This window comes from Papio anubis, chromosome 10 (assembly GCF_008728515.1).
Source record: "Papio anubis isolate 15944 chromosome 10, Panubis1.0, whole genome shotgun sequence".
Lineage (NCBI taxonomy): Eukaryota > Metazoa > Chordata > Mammalia > Primates > Cercopithecidae > Papio > Papio anubis.
The window spans coordinates 57,627,368-57,645,391 of NC_044985.1; the positions used below are offsets into that span (position 1 = coordinate 57,627,368).

Here is an 18,024-nt window from a genome sequence, read left to right on the forward strand (position 1 = left end):
CTGAAATTTATCAACTACCTTCTTCATTAACACAAGAGATAATGCAGGAAAATAGCCTAAACAGTAAAAACTTCATCTTCAAGGCTTTCACAACAGAACCATAAAATCCTCTTCCACTTGTGAATCAAGGAAGTATTCAAACCCTGCCCAAGCTGTTACTATGAATAAAGTTTACTAACCCAAACATCACAGGAGATGTTGGAACCAAAATTAAAGTCCAATCTTAGTTAACGTTAAATTTCTTGAAAAAAAGTTTTTAAATAATCCTTCTGATGCTCACTAAAGTCTGAGAAAAAAAATGTTTAAAAAGAAATTTTAAAATATTTTTAATCCAAATTTTCTACTCATTAAAAACATGAGGCTAAAACTCACATTCTCAAAACCTTTTTATTCTCGAAAATCTCCAATATATACCAAAGTAGAAAAGTGTAACAAACTCCCATGTACCCATCACCCAAATTCCACAAACTCTGGGACAACTGTATTTCATGTATAACCCAAACTGCCATTTTGAAACAAATCCCAGATATAACATTTCATCTGCAAATATTTCATTATGTACTGCTCAAAGATAAAGAATTTACGTTTTAAAAATCTCTCATCATGTCATTAGAATAAAAATACACAAAATCTACAGTGTTAAAAAATGACTTTGGGGCAAGTCATTTAATTCTCCTAAATTCTCTCATATGCAGGTAAGACTAAACCTAACGTTCCTTTTGCTTCTCTTAAGTTTCTTCCGTCACAGGTTTATATGTTGGCTTCTGAAACATAATTCTGAATGTCAAGAGTTTTTAAAAAGCTACAAATTTAGCACAATTACAGAACTGGTAGAAGTATGAAACAAACAGAATGCAACTTTCACATCTGAACAAAGTTATAATCCCAGCACTTTGGGAGGCCAAGGAGGGTGGATCACCTGAGGTCAAAAGTTCAAGACCAGCCTGGTCAACATGGTAAAACCCTGTGTCTACTAAATATACAAAAATTAGCCGGGCGTGGTGGCAGGCGCCTGTAATCCCAGCTACTCGGGAGGCTGAGGCAGGAGAATCGCTTGAACACAAGAGGCAGAGGTTACAGTGAGCCGAGATAGTGCCGCTATTGTGCTCCCACCTGCGCAACAAGAGCTAAACTTTGTCTCCAAGAAGAAAAAAAATAAAAAACAAGCAAGCAAACAGGTAAAATTTACATTATACATTTCCACACAAATCTACGTTTATTCTGTATCTATTACTGGTATCTCTTCATTTTATCCATTTAAAAAAAAGTAGGAAAAAAAAGATGAGTAAGAAATGACTGCCCAATTCCAAAACAAGAAATACATGTTAGCTATAATACAAGACAAAGGACAAGGGCTATTAAACAAGCAGTAATTCAAAGCTGGCAAGAAGAAAGGAAGGCTGCGGGATAAGGTAGTATCTGAGCTAAGTCTTGAAAGATGTCAACCTGAAGGTTACTCCACTATTCCTGTTTCTAAAGTGCTGTGGGGTTCAATGTTAACATACCATTTATCACATTATACTAGAATCGTGTGCATGTCTGTCTAACCCAATGATTCTTAAGGGGGAGATGAAGAACTGCCCTCCAGGGGACATGTGGCAAATGTGTGAAGCCATTTTTTTTACTGTCACAACTGCAGGGGGTACAGAGTGCTACCAGCGTCTAGTGGGTAAGTCAGGAATGCTCCTCAATATCCTACAATGCAGAGGACAACCCCACAATGAAGAATCACCAGGCCCAAAATATCAACAGTGCAGAGGTTGAGAAATCACAGTCTAACCTGTTAGATTATGAGCACCTTTAGTGCAAGAATTATCATACTCATCTTTGTAACTCCAGTATCTGGCATGCACAGCAAGAGCGCTATAAGTATTTGTAGACTCAAGAGACCTCAATTTAAACGTAAAGGAAGAGCCAGTCAAGACTTTACAGAAAGCAACAACATGATCTGTGTTTAGGGAAAATGAATGATACAAAAATGATGTATTGGAGCATTTCTAGTGTCTTACAAAACTAAAAAGGCACATATTCTCCAACCTTGGGATTTTGCTTTCAGATGTATATGCTTCGGATATGCATACTTAAAAGAAATGATACATCTGCATAAGGATATCCACTACAGCATTTTTGAAGTAAGATTAAAAATTTTTGTGACATCTGGCAAGGCACAGTGGCTCATGCCTGTATTCCCAGCACTTTGAGAGGCCAAGGCAGGTGGATCACCTGAGGTCAGGAGTTTGAGACCATCTGGCCAACATGGTGAAACACTGTCTAGGTGTGGTGGCGTGGGCCTGTAGTCCCAGCTACTCAGGAGGCTGAGGCAGGAGGATCACTTGAGCCAAAGAGGCGGAAGTTGCAGTGGGCCAAGATTGCGCCACTGCACTCCAGCCTGAGCAACAGAGCGAGACTCCATCTCGGAAAAAAAAAAGTTACATCTGATTTTGGGAGAGGAATTAAAAAGATAAAAAATGTAAAATTGTTTAAAAAAAAATAAATTTGTGTTGATGCTCCAGAAAGGAGGAATGATTGGAGGCATGGAAAATAAAAGTTGTTTTTTAAGAGAGAGTCACCCAGGCTGGAGTGCAATGACTCAATCATAACTCACTGTAGCGTTGATCTCCTAGGTTCAAGCAATCCTCCCATCTCAGCCTCTCTGAGCAGATAGGACTATGGTCACATGTTACCGTGATCAACTAATTTTTTGTTTTTTTGGTAAAGGCAAGGTCTTGCTTGGTTGCCCAGACTGGTTTCAACTTCCTGGCTTCAAGCAATTCTCCCAGCCTCAGTCTCCCAAAGTGCTGGGATTATGACACCACACTCAGCCTAGACTAGATGTCTTAACAGCAGTCTAGGACAGTGGTCCTCAACCTTTTTGGCACCAGGGACCAGTTTCATGGAAGACAATTTCACCGCTGAAGGGGAGATGGTTTCAGGATGAAACTGTTCCACTCACTCAGATCAACAGGCATTAGATCTTCATAAGCAGCTTGCAATCATTAATTTGTGGCGACATTCTTAGAAAACCAACCGCCTCAACCAGGTCCACCTCCAGCTACCATCTATTTCTTTTTTTTTTTTTTTTTTTTTTTTTTGAGACGGAGTCTTGCTCTGTCGCCCGGGCTGGAGTGCAGTGGCCGGATCTCAGCTCACTGCAAGCCCCGCCTCCCGGGTTCACACCATTCTCCTGCCTCAGCCTCCAGAGTAGCTGGGACTACAGGCGCCTGCCACCTCGCCCGGCTAGTTTTTTGTATTTTTTAGTAGAGACGGGGTTTCACCGCGTTAGCCAGGATGGTCTCGATCTCCTGACCTCGTGATCCGCCCGTCTCGGCCTCCCAAAGTGCTGGGATTACAGGCTTGAGCCACCGTGCCCAGCCAAATGTTGCTCATAACACGAGAAAAAAAAAATTGTAATTTCTCTCACTAAATCCTCTTCTCCTTTTAAATCATTCTACTCATGCTTTCCCCCTCAGCACTCCAATGAAACCACTTGTTAAAAGTCACCAACAACCATTATCTTGCTAAATCCAATATCCCATTCTCTCTCATCTTATGTACCCTCCACGATATATGAATAGATGATGCTAGGCACAGTGGCTCACGTCTGTAATCCCAGCACATTGGGAGACTAAGGCAGGTGGATACCTTCAGCCCAGGAGTTCGAGACCAGCCTGGTCAACGTGGCGAAACTCCATCTCTACTAAAAATTACAAAACATAAGCCAGACATGGCAGCACACACACGTAGTCCCAGTTACTTGGGAAGCTGTGGTGGTAAGGTCATCTGAACTTGGAAGGTCGAGGCAGTGATCATGCCACTGCACTCCAGTCTGGGTGATAGTGAGACCCTGTCTAAAAAAAAGAAAAGAAACAGATAAGCATTCCCTCCTCCGTTCTTAAGTAATTTACTCACTTGGCTTCCAAAATATACTTGGCTTTCATGGAAGCTCCTTCTGTTTCCTTTGCGAGTTCTTCCTCTACTTCTCACCCTCTAAATGTTGAGAATGCCCTAAGACTCATTCTTAAGGCTTTCCTTCAATTTTGGACACTTAAGTTTCAGTTCCTGAATTTCTATTTGGTTCTTTTACAAATCTGCAGTGTCATTTCTGTTACAGTCTCCAACTGTTAAAATTTTTTCAAGCGTGGCTTGTATTCCCTAGACCACAGTTAGGTAGTTTTTAGTCTATTTCTATTGTTTCTGCTGGTTCTCATTCCTGTTGTCTTACCTTCTCATATGCCTGGTGGGTTACATTTGATACTTTGCCAGACTCTACATTTAAAAAGTCTAGAGAAATAACCTGAGGCTCAGAATATGATTTCCCAAGCTCTTCTCTACGTATATTCTTTCTCTATTAAGTTAGAAATTCTTAAACCAGTTGCACTTCAAAATCACTTATGGACTTTTATGACACAACTTTCCTGGCTTCACGTAGAGCAATTAAACTAGAATTGGGAGGAGGATGAACACAAGTTGTTGGCATTTCTAGAAAGTTCTCTGAGAGATTCTACAATGCAGTCGAAAGTTGGGGCCGGGCGCGATGGCTCATGCCTGTAAGCCTGTAATCCCAGCACTCTGGGAGGCCAAGGCAGGCGAATCACTTGAGGTCAGAAGTTCAAGACCAGCCTGGCCAGCATGGTGAAACCCCATCTCTATGAAAAATACAAAAATTAGCTAGGCGTGGTAGCGCACATCTGTAATCCCAGCTACTTGGGAGGCTGAGGCAGGAGAAACGCTTGAACCCAGGAGGCGGAAGTTACAGTCAGCTAGGATCATGCCACTGCACTCCAGCCTGGGCGACTGGAAAAGAAACTATGACCTGAATGATTTCATTGAGTCATATCTGTATACACTAATGACACCCTAAATTCTACCTCCAGGCCAACCTGACCACTAGATTCTGATATTCTACTGTTTACTGGAACCATCCACTTGTAGATCTAATAGTCATTTCAAATTTAACAAAGCCATAAGAGACTTAATTCCCACTTTACTCCACCCTTCCCCAGATTTTCCCCATTACTAGCCTAGCCAAACTATCATCTTTTGATTGTACAGTCAACCCTCCACGGGTTCTGTATCTGTGGATCCAACTAACTGCAAATCAAAAGTTTTTTTAAAAACACAAAAATAATAAAAATACAAAATTTAAAATACAGTACAACTATTTATATAGCATTTACATTATATTAGGTATTGTAAGTAACCTAGAGATGGTTTAAAGCTTGTGGGAGGATGTGTGTAGGTTATATGCAAATACTACAAGAGACTAGAGCATCTGGGGATTTTGATATTCTAGGGGGTGTAGGAAGTATCCTAGAACCAATCCCCATTGGATACTGAGGGATGACTCTGTTGCTCCATCAGCCTTATGCTTACTCTGAGGCAGGGACCTGCTAGAGTGGTCTTTTAAACACATAAATTATATCAGTTCCCTGCTTAAAACCTACCAATGTTTTCCTATGAGACATGAAATAAATCCAATTTCCCTACCATGGCATATATTATCTGGTCCCTGACTGATACCAATCTTATTTTCTAACACTCCTCATTCACGAAATTCCAGCCACCTTGCTCATTCCCTCTTCCTGGAATACTCTTTCCTCCAAATGTCAGTGACAGGCTCCTTTATCAATGTTCAGATCTGTAGCTTAATTTCATTTTCTTATAAGGCGGGATTTCCTAACCATCATATTTAAAATAACCACCATACCCATGGTTATTCCATAACTCTGCTTTATTTTCTTTTTTAATTTAATTTTTATTTTGTTATGAGATGGGGGTCTCACCATGTTGCCCAGGCTGGTCTCGAACTCCTGAGCTTAAGTGAACCTCCCACTATGGTCTCCCAATGTGCTGGAATTAAAGGCGTGAACCACCGCTCCCAGTGCCGCTTTATTTTCTTCATAACACTAATTATGTAAAATTATTGTACTTGCTTACTGGTCTTCATCCACTAGAACACAAGATTCATGAGAGTAGGGACTTAGTCTTTTTCACTGCTGCAAAGAATACTACCTAGAACATTGTAGTATAAAACCATTTGTCACTTAATGACTGGGATACATTCTGAGAAATACATCATTAGGCGATTTCATTACTGTGCAAACATTGCAGTCTTTCTTACACAAACGTAGATGGTATAGTCTACTACACATCTAGGCTATAGGTATAGTCTGTTGTTCACAGGCTAAGAACCTGTATAACAAGTTACTATACTGAGTACTACAGGCAACTATAAACATGATGGTACGTTATCTGTGTATCTAAACATAACAGAAAAGGAACCGTAAAAATAAAAGTCTTACATCTTATGGGACCACCATCGTATATGTGGTTTGTTGATGACTGAAACATCATTATGCAGCATGTGACTGTACCCTCAAACATTTGCTGACTGAATCAATGACTGACTAACCTAGGTTGCTGAGAGAATGATGGTCCTATGTACACATGGCTCCACTGTATACTACTTGTGAGGTGAAAGAGGTAAATAACATCTTAATATTATGAAAATAGCTTTGACTTCACTCTCCCATTAAAGGATCACAGGGACACCTCCCCCAGGGGTCTCAGACCACACACTGAATCAGAGAATTAATGAGATTTATGAAAACAATGTCACACGTTAAGTACCCTCATAAAATAAAGCCGAAGGCCTGGCATGGTGGCTCACACCTATAATCCCAACACTTCGGGAGGCCAAGGCAGGCAGACCGCTTGAGCTCAGAAATTCGAGGCCACCCTGGGCAACATGGCAAAACCCCATCTCTAGAAAAAATACAAAAGATTAGCCGGGTGTGGTGGCACACACCTGTAGTCCCAGCTAACTCAGGAGGAATGCTCGAACTTGGGAGCTGGAGATTGCAGTGAGCCAAAACTGCACCACTGCACTCCAACCTGGGTGACAGAGCTAGACCTTGTCTCAAAAAACATGAGGTTGAATACAAAAATTGTACCCAAGAACCACTAAAATGATGAGGCAGTTTAGAGAACAAGATGTAAAAAAGTTCTCCTCTTGGATTAAAATACGGCATTACTGAAAAATATATCAACACTCTAATGAAGAGCACACATCAGGTGATTTCCATTCTTTTATGTTCATCCAGAATCCTTATTTGCATTATTGTTGCTGACTAAATTATGGGGTAAATTTGGTTAATTATAAACTAAATACACTATTCCAGAAAACAAATTAAAGAGAAAAGTATTAAAAAAAAAAAAAACCCACCAATGGTGGGGCAGTGGTTCACGCCTGTAATCCCAGCATTCTGAGAGGCCAAGGCAGCTGGATCACTTGAAACTAGGAGTTTGAGACCAGCCTGGCCAACATGGTGAAACCTCATCTCCACAAAAAACAAACACTGAGCAGCCATTCGTTCAAGATGCATTTAAATAAGTTGAATTATTTGAGCTCTCTAAAATTATATGGTTTAAATCACACAGCTATATCAGAACAAGTAAATGGTTATAGTATTTACTATTATTAAATTACATACACTCCAGGTTGATGGAAAGTATCATCCTCAAGGATGGGTCTCATGGAACTATGAACACTATTTTTCCATAGAATACTAAGAAACCAAAGTGTGACCAAAACCATATATTTAAAATTACTTTAAAGGTCACACAATGCATTTTAGATCTTCTAGTCTAAGAAAGTATAATTTAAAATTCCCAATTTCTTCCACATACTGTTCCCACTACATCAGAAGACGTGTAAATCAATACAAACTAAATTAAAAAACTACATCTCAAAGTTTCTAAATTATTATACTAAAAAAGAGTCAAGTAAGAATTTACGTATACCTCAACCCAACATGACTAAACTTGAAGGCAAAAAAATGATGACATTATTTGTAGTGTGGGACAAAAGATTAATATCCCGGACATATAAAGACGTTTTACAACATCTTTATGTATACAGTATACAAGAAGTATGCTATACTAGTGGGGGAAAATAAGCAAAAAACATAAAAGGCAATTTAACAAAAAAACACAATTAGCCAATAAACATGCAAAATTGTTCAGCTTCCCTAATAAAAACTCCACTGTACACTACTTGTGAGGTGAAAGAGGTAAATAACATCTTAATATTATGAAAATAGCTTTGACTTCACTCTCCCATTAAAGGATCACAGGGACACCTCCCCCAGGGGTCTCAGACCACACACTGAGAACCACTCCATTAGTATTTTGGGACAATATTATATGATGTCAGATTTGCTTTAAAATAACTCAGCAAAGGTCAGGCCTGTTGGCTCATGCCTTAATCCCAGCACTTTGGGAGGCTGAGGTGGACGGATCATTTGAGGTTGGGAGTTCAAAACTAGCCTGGCCAACGTGGTGAAATCCCATCTCTACTAAAAAATTCAAAAATTAGCCAGCCATGGTGGCAGGCTCCTGTAATCCCAGCTACTCAAGATGACGACGCAGGAGGATCACTTAAACCCAGGAGGTGGAGGCTGCAATGAGCCAAGATTGCACCACTGCACTCCAGCCTGGGTGACAGAGTAAGATACGGTCTCAAAAATAATAATACATTGATTAAATAACTCAGCAAAAATAAAACTTTAAATGGTAGAAATAAAAGAAAGAATAGCAGGGTGATCATCATTGCTAAAGCTGGGAAAGGGGTACGTGGAAGGTTCATTACGTATTGTTTTTGTGTACTTTTGAAATTTTCTACATTTTTAAGTTACCAATATTATCTTTTTTTTTTTAAAGAGATGGGGGTCTATCTTGCCCAAGCTGGTCTTAAACTCCTGGCCTCAAGCAATTCTCCCACCTCAGCCTCCTGAGTAGCTGAAACTAAAGGCATATACCACCACACCGGGATTCAAATTACCAATTTTTAAAATCCATTTCTGTAATTATTGTTATTTCCTCATTTTCAACTCATTTCCTCAGGATCCATTTTTCCTACTTAATCCTGTAGTAGTCAGTTCAATAAAGATCTTTGAATAATAGTATTTTAAATATCTTCACTAATCTCTAAATCTTGAATAGTTTAATTGCTCACTGAATTCTGGGCTGCTGGTTATTTTCTCTCAGCACTCTGAATACTACTCTATGATCTTCTGACATCTGTGTGGCTAAAAAGAAAGATACACCTTTTTTTTTTTTTTTTTTTTTTTTTGAGACGGGGCCTCACTCTGTCACCAGTGTGGAGTGCAGTGGCACAATCACAGTTCACTGCAGCCTTGACCTGCCAGGCTCAAGCAATCCTCCCAACTTAGCCTCCCCAGTAACTACAACTACAGGTGCATACCACCACACCTGGCTTTATTTTTTTGGGGATTACAGGCATGAGCCACCATGCTTGGCTGGGCTATCTATCATTCCTTGTAAGTAATCTGTCTTCTCTCTGTTAACATTTAAGATGTTAATGTAACATCTCTGTAATGTCTGTGATTTCAGTTTAAGTCAGAGATGAACTTATTTCTACTTATCTACATACTTGAAATAAAACTTGATCTGTAGATTATATTTCTTCAACACAAGAAAATTCTTAGCCATTATTTCATCAAACGTTGCTTCTCTTGCCATTCACTTTATTCTTTTTCTCTGAAATTTCTACACTGGTGGCTCTCAATCTATCCTCCATGTCTTAATTGCTCGTTCATTATCCGTGTGGTATTCTGGGTAAATTCCTCAGTATATTACTATTTGCTCAATCCATTCTAAAGGTTGTCTTTTTTCTCCCCGAAAAACTTTTATATTTCATCTAAGAGAAAGCACTACCAGTTTAAAAAAAAAAGAGACAGAAACACTGACATGTCTTGAATTGCAAGATGCACCCCAATTTCAGAAATGTGTCTTAGAATCAATGAAATGTGTTTCTCATATCCAGGATTTGATTGTTTTTTCATATCTACTGTTTTTGTTTCACTTCTTTTCTATAGATGCTATTGCTTCTTTTATCTCACTGACAATTACAAGCATACTGATTTTTAAAATCTTTAACAGAATGGTTTATTTTCTTTAATCTGACATGAATTCATCTCCTAATTGTTGATTTTATCAGCTATCTTTCATAGATTTTGCCTTCATGTATTTTGGAATTTAGGTTTTCAGGATCATCTTGAATATAATTTTTTTCTATCTTTCTCAGTATTACTATTATGGGTCTGCCATTTTTGCAAGCCCCAGAACTCATATATATAAGTCTTCCAAGTAGTAATACTGGCTATATCACAAATCGAAACACTCAGCTAACAGTTCAATGGTTCAAACTGGTTCATATGTGGTGGTCGTAAGACTGTGCTGATGTCCTCCTATTTCCCTGCATCATCGTCTCATCTCTGTAAATCTTCATTTAAGTCATACCTCAGGATAACAAACAACAGCAACAACTTTCCGTAGCTCCCCTTTAACAAAAAAGAGCCCTACTCCAGGCTCTTGTTTTCAGCAATGAATCTAACTCTGGGCTTTTCTGCATGTGGGGAGGGGGGAAGGATAGCATTAGGAAATATACCTAATGTAAATGACGAGTTACAGGGTGCAGCACACCAACATGGCACATGCATACATATGTAACAAATCTGCACGTTGTGCACATGTACCCTAGAACTTAAAGTATAACAAAAAAAAACAAAAACTTAAATATTAAGTTAAAAATTCCTACCTTTTGGGCCGGGCGCAGTGGCTCAAGCCTGTAATCCCAGCACTTTGGGAGGCCGAGACGGGTGGATCACAAGGTCAGATGATCGAGACCATCCTGGCTAACGCGGTGAAACCCCGTCTCTACTAAAAAAATACAAAAAACTAGCCGGGCGAGGTGGCGGGCGCCTGTAGTCCCAGCTACTCTGGAGGCTGAGGCAGGAGAATGGTGTGAACCCGGGAGGCGGAGCTTGGGGTGAGGTGAGGTCCCCCCACCCGACCCCAGACTGGGAGACACAGCGAGACTCCGTCTCCAAAAAAAAAAAAAAATCCTACCTTTTGTAAGGTTTCTATTTTCTCTAATACAAAAAGACAGCTACCAGTTAACCTGCAACTGTCCAGTTTTTCATGAATAATGGGGAATTCTAAACATTAAGTTGTTTGCTATTAAGAAGACATGACTTCTATAAACTCTTCTTCCAACTTCAAACACCTGACTCCATTTTAAATGTGCCCAGTCTTGAAAGATAAACTGTATTTTAGATAAAACAAAATCTGGTAGAGGGCTAAAATTTGAGACTGAATTAAGTCTTGGCTTAAATTGGGGGAAAATTTTGACAATGGAAAGATACATACATTCATACTTTGCCTCCTCTTACCCAGTTTCGAATATACAGCAATGATAAAGTAAAAATGAGACAACAACAAAGTTTCCTAAAGCAGCATGCTTTTCTCAGTGAGCCACAAATGGACAGATATATGTAAGATTAGCAGGGTTTCAGCTAGGCGCCTGATGTTTCCAGGAAGATGGAGATTTGGTTTCGAAAGGATAAAGAGTAGTAAAAGTACCCCAAAAAAGAAGGGACCAAAGGCAGACTTACTGCTTAAAACAGGCTGGAGTAGAGGTCATTTTTATTAAAGGGGTCCTTTAAACTTAACAAAAACAAACAAAAAGGCAAATTCCAGAGCCCTGGTTTAAAAAAATAAATAAATAAATAAGTAAGTAAGTACTTTCTCCTTTATTTTGGGAAATTGTTACATAAATGTCATGCTTATCAAAAGTACAGTACAGGCTAGGCACAGTAGCTCATGCCTATAATTCCAACCCTTTGGGAAGCCAAGGCAAGAGGACTCCTTGTGCCAAGCAGTTCAAGACCAACCTGGGCAACATAGCAAGATGCCATCTCTACAAAAAATTTAAAACTTAGCTGGGCATGGTGGTGCCAGCCTGCAGTTCTACACATTCAGGAGGCTCAGGCCAGAAGTTTGAGATCACAATGTGTTATAATCACAGCACCGCATTTCAGCCTAGAAGACAGAGACCCTGTCTCTTTTAAAAAAAAAAAAAAAGGTCGGGGGGCAAACCAAGGATGTCAAAGTTTTCAGCATTTTCATCTGGGCATACTACACGTAACACTGAAACAAATGTTTTGCTCTGATTTTCTGGTGAGAAAAAGCATCTTAATGTATCTCCCTTCTTGCCAATTAGAAAGTATACCAAGAGAAAGTTTATACCCTCAAAATGAAAACTTCCTGATTTTTATTACTAAATATGCTATGTCTTATCCAGCATTTTTATTCTCACTTGCTTTAACTTTTACTTTCTCAAATAATATCCCCATTCCTTTAAAATCAGGACAAAATTCAAATTTAATGGCTTTCTGGAGTATTTATTTTACCTTTCTTGAGCACCATTCAATAAAATAAAATTCCATTTTGTATTAAATACATACAGTGTTTCTATTCTGGTAACATTTGAAAAGAAATTACTTGACTGAAGAACTTAGTGCTTCATAACAACATCATTTCATGACCAACATAAATCCACAAAAATCAAAGTTTCTAGAGATTTTTCTAACACCTATAGAACTCTGTAACATTAATTATGTAAACACATTAAAAACTGGTTTCTAAAAACTATCTTTCATGTCTTTAGTAATCTGTCACCTAACTCTCAAACCTTTTAAGTCTCAGAACTCCTTTCCAAACTTACATATTACTGACGTTCACAAAAAACTTTTGTTCATGTAGTATATGTGTAAACTGATATTTACTGAATCATAAACAGAAATTTAATTCAAAAATAAATCCATTACGTTAACATAAATTAACACTTTATGAAAAATTTTTCAAAACAACAAAAAAAGTTTAATGAAAAAACTATGTTTTACATTTTCACAAATCTCTGTAATGTCTAGAGTGAATAAAAGAAGACATTTAAAGTCTCAGATCTGCTCCTGCATTCAATCTCTTGCAATACATGTTTCGGGCTGAAGCTTATGAAGAGTATCTACTCTCACAGATATGTACCTGGAAAGGGCAAGAATAACTTAGTACCCTTTCAGCCAATTGTGGGTTTTCTTTGAATACTACACCAAATTTAAAGGTGGCAGTTTCTTAAAGTTCAGTACAAATGTGGAACCTGACACTACTGTAAACTTTCTATACTGTTATTGGTCTATCTTGCACTTTGAATGGATCTTTTACCCATACACAATTTTGTAATATAATGAGTTGGTCATTTGAAATCTGCTGGTTCACTGAACTATCACACAGATCTTCCAAGTGTTAGCACATTTCATTAAAATACAATATCAAAAAAGCTGTCAGTATCACTACCCATCTCATCAGAAAAATATTTAGTATTAAGAAGGTATCAAGCTCATAATAGATTTGAGTTTCTCAAAATTCTAATTTTCACTGGAAAATGCAAATTTTGTCATCAGCAGCAAGCGGTTTCCAGTTTTTTTCCTTCACATGACAGGCTCATTTTTTTTTTTTTTTTTTTTTTTGAGGAAATATCTGTCACTTAACTACATTAATCTCAAAACCAGTTTATCAGTCATTCTTCCAAGTAAAAATAATATTTGATGAAAACAGCATCTAGTTCAGCTTGCAACTGACAGAACTGCATAACTGAGGGGAAAAAAGTGGTTTTTTAAACAATTCTTATTTTGATATGCAGTAAAAATGCTTTATTAAAGCGTATTTCCCATTTCATCACAAAGAATACTACAAAGACATGTAGTAGTAACTACAAACCAAAACCATAAAGAGATACCACTTCATACCCATTAGGATGGCTGTAATCAGAAAGATGTGCAATAAAAGGTTGGTGGCGCTAGAGAGAAACTGGGACCCTCAACATACTGCCAATGAGAATGTAAAACGGTATGGTCTCTTTGGAAAATCAGTTAAACCCAACTGCCACACAACCCAGCAATCCAGTCCCAGGTACATACCCAAAAGAAAACATTTCCACACAAAATGCTACCTACACACATGTTCACAGCAGCACTATTCATAAAAGCCAAAAAGTGGAAACAACCTAAGTGTCTATCGGTAGATAAATAAAATGTGGTATATGCATACAATGGAATAGTATTCAGCCATATAAAGAAATGAGGTTCTGACACATACTATGACACAGATGAACCTTGAAAACATCATGCTAAATGAAAGAAACCACAACACCAAAGGTCACATATTGTACAATTACAGGTAAGAAATAACTGGCAAATCCGAAGGGACAGAAAGTAGAGTAGCGGTTGTCAGGGTCTGAGGGGAAGAGAATGAAGAGTGACTGCTAAAGAGTATGGGTTTCCTTTTGGGGTAATAAAAATGCTCTAAAACTAGATAGTGACGATGGTTGTACAACTCCATGACCACAGTTAAAACCAGCGAATTGTATAAAGAGTGAGTTTTATGGTATGTGAATTATATCCCAATAAAGCTATTATTTTTTAAAAAACATGCAGCCCTCAAGGGTCAAGATTTAGTAAATATCTTTTCTTACTGTTCATCAAGGTCATTCTTGAGTGAAGCTGGGATTTTTCTTTAACTGCAAGTGCATGGTCATGAAGAATACAGCAACAACTATTACAGTCTGCTGTCACTGCCTTGATTTACGCTAAGACACAAGCAGTCTTACCACCACCACTGAAAGTGTCAACACAGAGAAAAAGGCAAGTAATTTCTTAGGGTAGCTTGATAAGAAGGACCTCTCAGACGGTCTCAGGGATATCCAATGGTCCACAGATCACGTTTTAAGAACTACTGCTCTAGGCCAAGAGCAGAGTAGTGGCTCATACCTGTAATCCCAGCACTTTGGGAGGCCAAGGCCGAGGCGGGGGGATCACTTGAGGTCAGGAATTTGTGACCAGGCTGGCCAACATGGTGAAACCCCATCTCTATTAAAAACACAAAAATTAGCTGGACGTGGTGGCATGCACCTGCAATCCCAGCTACTCAGGAGCTAATCCCAGCTACTTGGGAGGTTGAGGCACAAGAATTGCTTGAACCCAGAAGGCAGAGGTTGCAGTGAGCTGAGATCACGCCACTGCACTCCAGTCTGTGACAGAGCGAGACTCCATCTCAAAAAGAGAAAAAACAAAAAAACCACTGCTCTAAACCAGCTTCAGAAATCCTAATCCCAACCCCTAAAAAAAATCATCACAGCTTCAGAAGGCTCAAATGCAATTACAGGATTTCCAAATACAGATCTGAGGTTCTAAGGCCATTCCTATTTTCTAAGCATGTATCACAAATTTATCAAAAGAAAAAAGATAATCTTTAAATGGTGATGGGAGTTATGTGAATCAGTTCAGTTAAAGTGTCCCACTTTTAAGAGTTTAGAATCACTGACCTGGTGAAAGAATGTTAATAGTACAATCTCCACAGAAATCCAAATACAAAACAGAATTAAAGTAATAAAGTTCAGGACTTACTGCACAACAAAACATTCAATCAAATGTTATCTAGACAGACAACATTCATAGGGTAAAAATTACACTATCTCTTTTTAAACTTTATTATTTAATTCTTATACAACATTCCAAGAGTAGACTTCTGAAATGTCTACTAATACTATTGACAACTACTTCTAACACAATTAACATTAATGTAATGCCCACTATCACAGAATCAAAGAATTTTTGGTCTGGAAGGTCACCTAGACAGTTACCTAGTCCAACACCTCCATTTTAGACAACGAGGAAACCGAGTTTGCAAAAGAAAAATAACCAGGCCAAAATCACACACCTAGCAAGTGGCTGAGGCATATTTACTCCCTGTACCATGTTTTCACTGTACCAACCTGACTCCTCAACCAAATATAATGCATAAAATTTTTAATTCACATTACACTAAGGCCAAGACAGCCTACCTGCCAAATAAAAATTTTATAATGCCTGAATCAATCAATCAAATGTCAAAACAAATAAAAAATTAAGAAAAAACTATAAATGTAATTGGCATACTAGAAAAATGAATCCCTAACGTCAAAAACTACAAACTTTCAAAGAACAATAATTTGGAAGCTACTTTGATGTCTACTTTCATACAAACATATTTTCACACAAACATTGATCATTACTTCTAATGTAAGCCTGACGCTGATAAATACCTGAAGCAAAAAATTTCCCTCTGTGTATTTTCACTGACTTTATTTATGGCATGACATAACTTAAGACTCACCTGCAGGACTGTCAGCATTCTCTCCTGGATGTAGCTGTATACCAGTAGAATCTATAGAGTTTACTGTAACTGTTTGTAGATTTGGCAACTGACCAGTGCTTAGACTAACTGGAGTTGAAGTGAAGGCTCCACCTGCCGCAACTTGACCAAGTGTGAGTGTTTGAACAGGCGTCAAAGTTATTTGTTGGGCAGCAGTATTCTGTATTTGCAAATTCTGCAAGTTCTGGACCCCTTGTACTTGAAACGTTTGCCAAGTTACCTGTCCAGAAGGGGTCACTGTCTGTGCCTGAATTAAAAAGGTTCCAGGATTCAGCTGCAACTGAAGATTTTGCAAAGCCTGTTGTGATATATTTTGACCACTGGCTTGCACACCATGGATTGTCTGTGGTGTAATACCTTGCACAATTTGGGCTTGACTGGTTGGCTGCTGAGACTCTTGAAGTTGTAGATGCTGTACAACAGGCTGTGCTGTAGAAACCTGAATATTCTGTGCCTGTGTCTCTTCAGAAACAGGCGACTGGATATAATTTCCCTGAAGATCTGAAGAATGAACTTGCCCACTAGATGTAGTCAAGCTATTTGTGTTTTGTTGTAATATACCTGTACTATCTATCGTAACAGGCAACTGTGATGAAGAGGATGTTGGCACAAATAAATCTGTATCAGTATTAGTTTCATTAATATCAGGAGAAACCCGCTCACCAGTCCTTTCTGAATTGTCTGAACTATCCATAGCTTGTCCTGTGTTTATCAAATGTCCATCGGCATTAATGCCTGCAGTCATTGTCTGAGAACTGCCCGAGAGTCCCAAAGAATCTAGATCGACACTATTGATTGGTACAAATGTAATATTTCCTGGCAGACCAAGAGGCACATTAGCAACTACTTGGGTTTGACCAGGAAAAGATGAACCACCAATTGCAACTCCCTGAACCTGGACTTGACCAGTCTGTGGTATGAGATTCTGGATGTTAGCAGGAGGTGTTCCAGAGGCAAGTAAGGTTTGATTAGAGCCAGGAATGATCTGAATTTGACTGCTTTCTTGATTTATACCCCCATTATCCGAAGAGCCTGTGAAACCAATTTGAACCTGCTGACCATCTGTTGACTGGATCTGTGGTATCACTTGATATTGAACATTGGACACTGTACCATTTGATGAATCTGATCCTGGTGCAACGGAAAATATTTGTTGATTCTGCAAATTCTGAAGGGGAAGAACATACTGCCCACTTGAAGTAGCAGCACTTGGAATCTGTACTAGATTACCAGCTTCATCTTTTATAGTTGTAGGTGTGGCTGACAAAACCTCCCATCGGTTTGGTGCTCCTCCTAACTGTGCAGAAGCCAAATCACCTGTCTGGATGAAGAAAACAAAAACGTGATGTATTTGTGGTATATTTAAACCAACCCTCAAAAAATTCTAAAAACTGGTATAAATCCTACTACCTGAAAATTCAACTTATCTTAAAACACAATAGGGTTCAAATACAGTAGCAGTACTATATGAACTACAATTATCACTTCTAGTTTTGTTATTGCAAAGACAATTCATCCTATTTGAGTGGGACAGAAAAAATTCTCAGAATGTTCATCACAACCACAGACCAATCTTCTAATCCCGCATCTATGATCTCTAACACTACATAGCTAAAACACAAAACACAACAGTGGAGATAGCTATGACTAAATTAGGTGCATTATATTTGTGTATAAAAAGGAAACATTAGCAAAGTGTGTTAAGTCATCCGAGTTAGAAAAGATTTATTATTGCTATAAACCTAAAACCAAACAATGAAATCTACTCTTTTGTGGCATCTATTAACATACTCTGAAGTAAACTCATTGCTAGAGCTATTCCATTAAGCTATCAAACTCTTTACTTTTTCCATGAACTATTGAAAAATAAAGATGTTAAAAAAACTGAATGAGAAAAAGTCATTGTCCTGTGAC

General features: G+C 38.4%; 1 protein-coding gene across 11 annotated transcripts in view; it reads right to left on the bottom strand.

Annotated features, from left to right (window-relative positions):
• Positions 1–18,024, bottom strand: part of SP3 (Sp3 transcription factor) — a 59,420-nt gene that overhangs the window by 31,656 nt on the left and 9,740 nt on the right. For all 11 annotated transcript variants that reach the window (XR_002516158.2, XM_021923718.2, XM_021923719.2 and 8 more), the window contains exon 4: positions 16,072–17,431. Coding sequence is in view for 10 of the 11 variants with exons in the window: in XM_021923718.2 (XP_021779410.1) it covers positions 16,072–17,431 (1,360 nt within the window). In the remaining variant the exon portion in view is untranslated. The remainder of the gene's footprint in view (positions 1–16,071; positions 17,432–18,024) is intronic.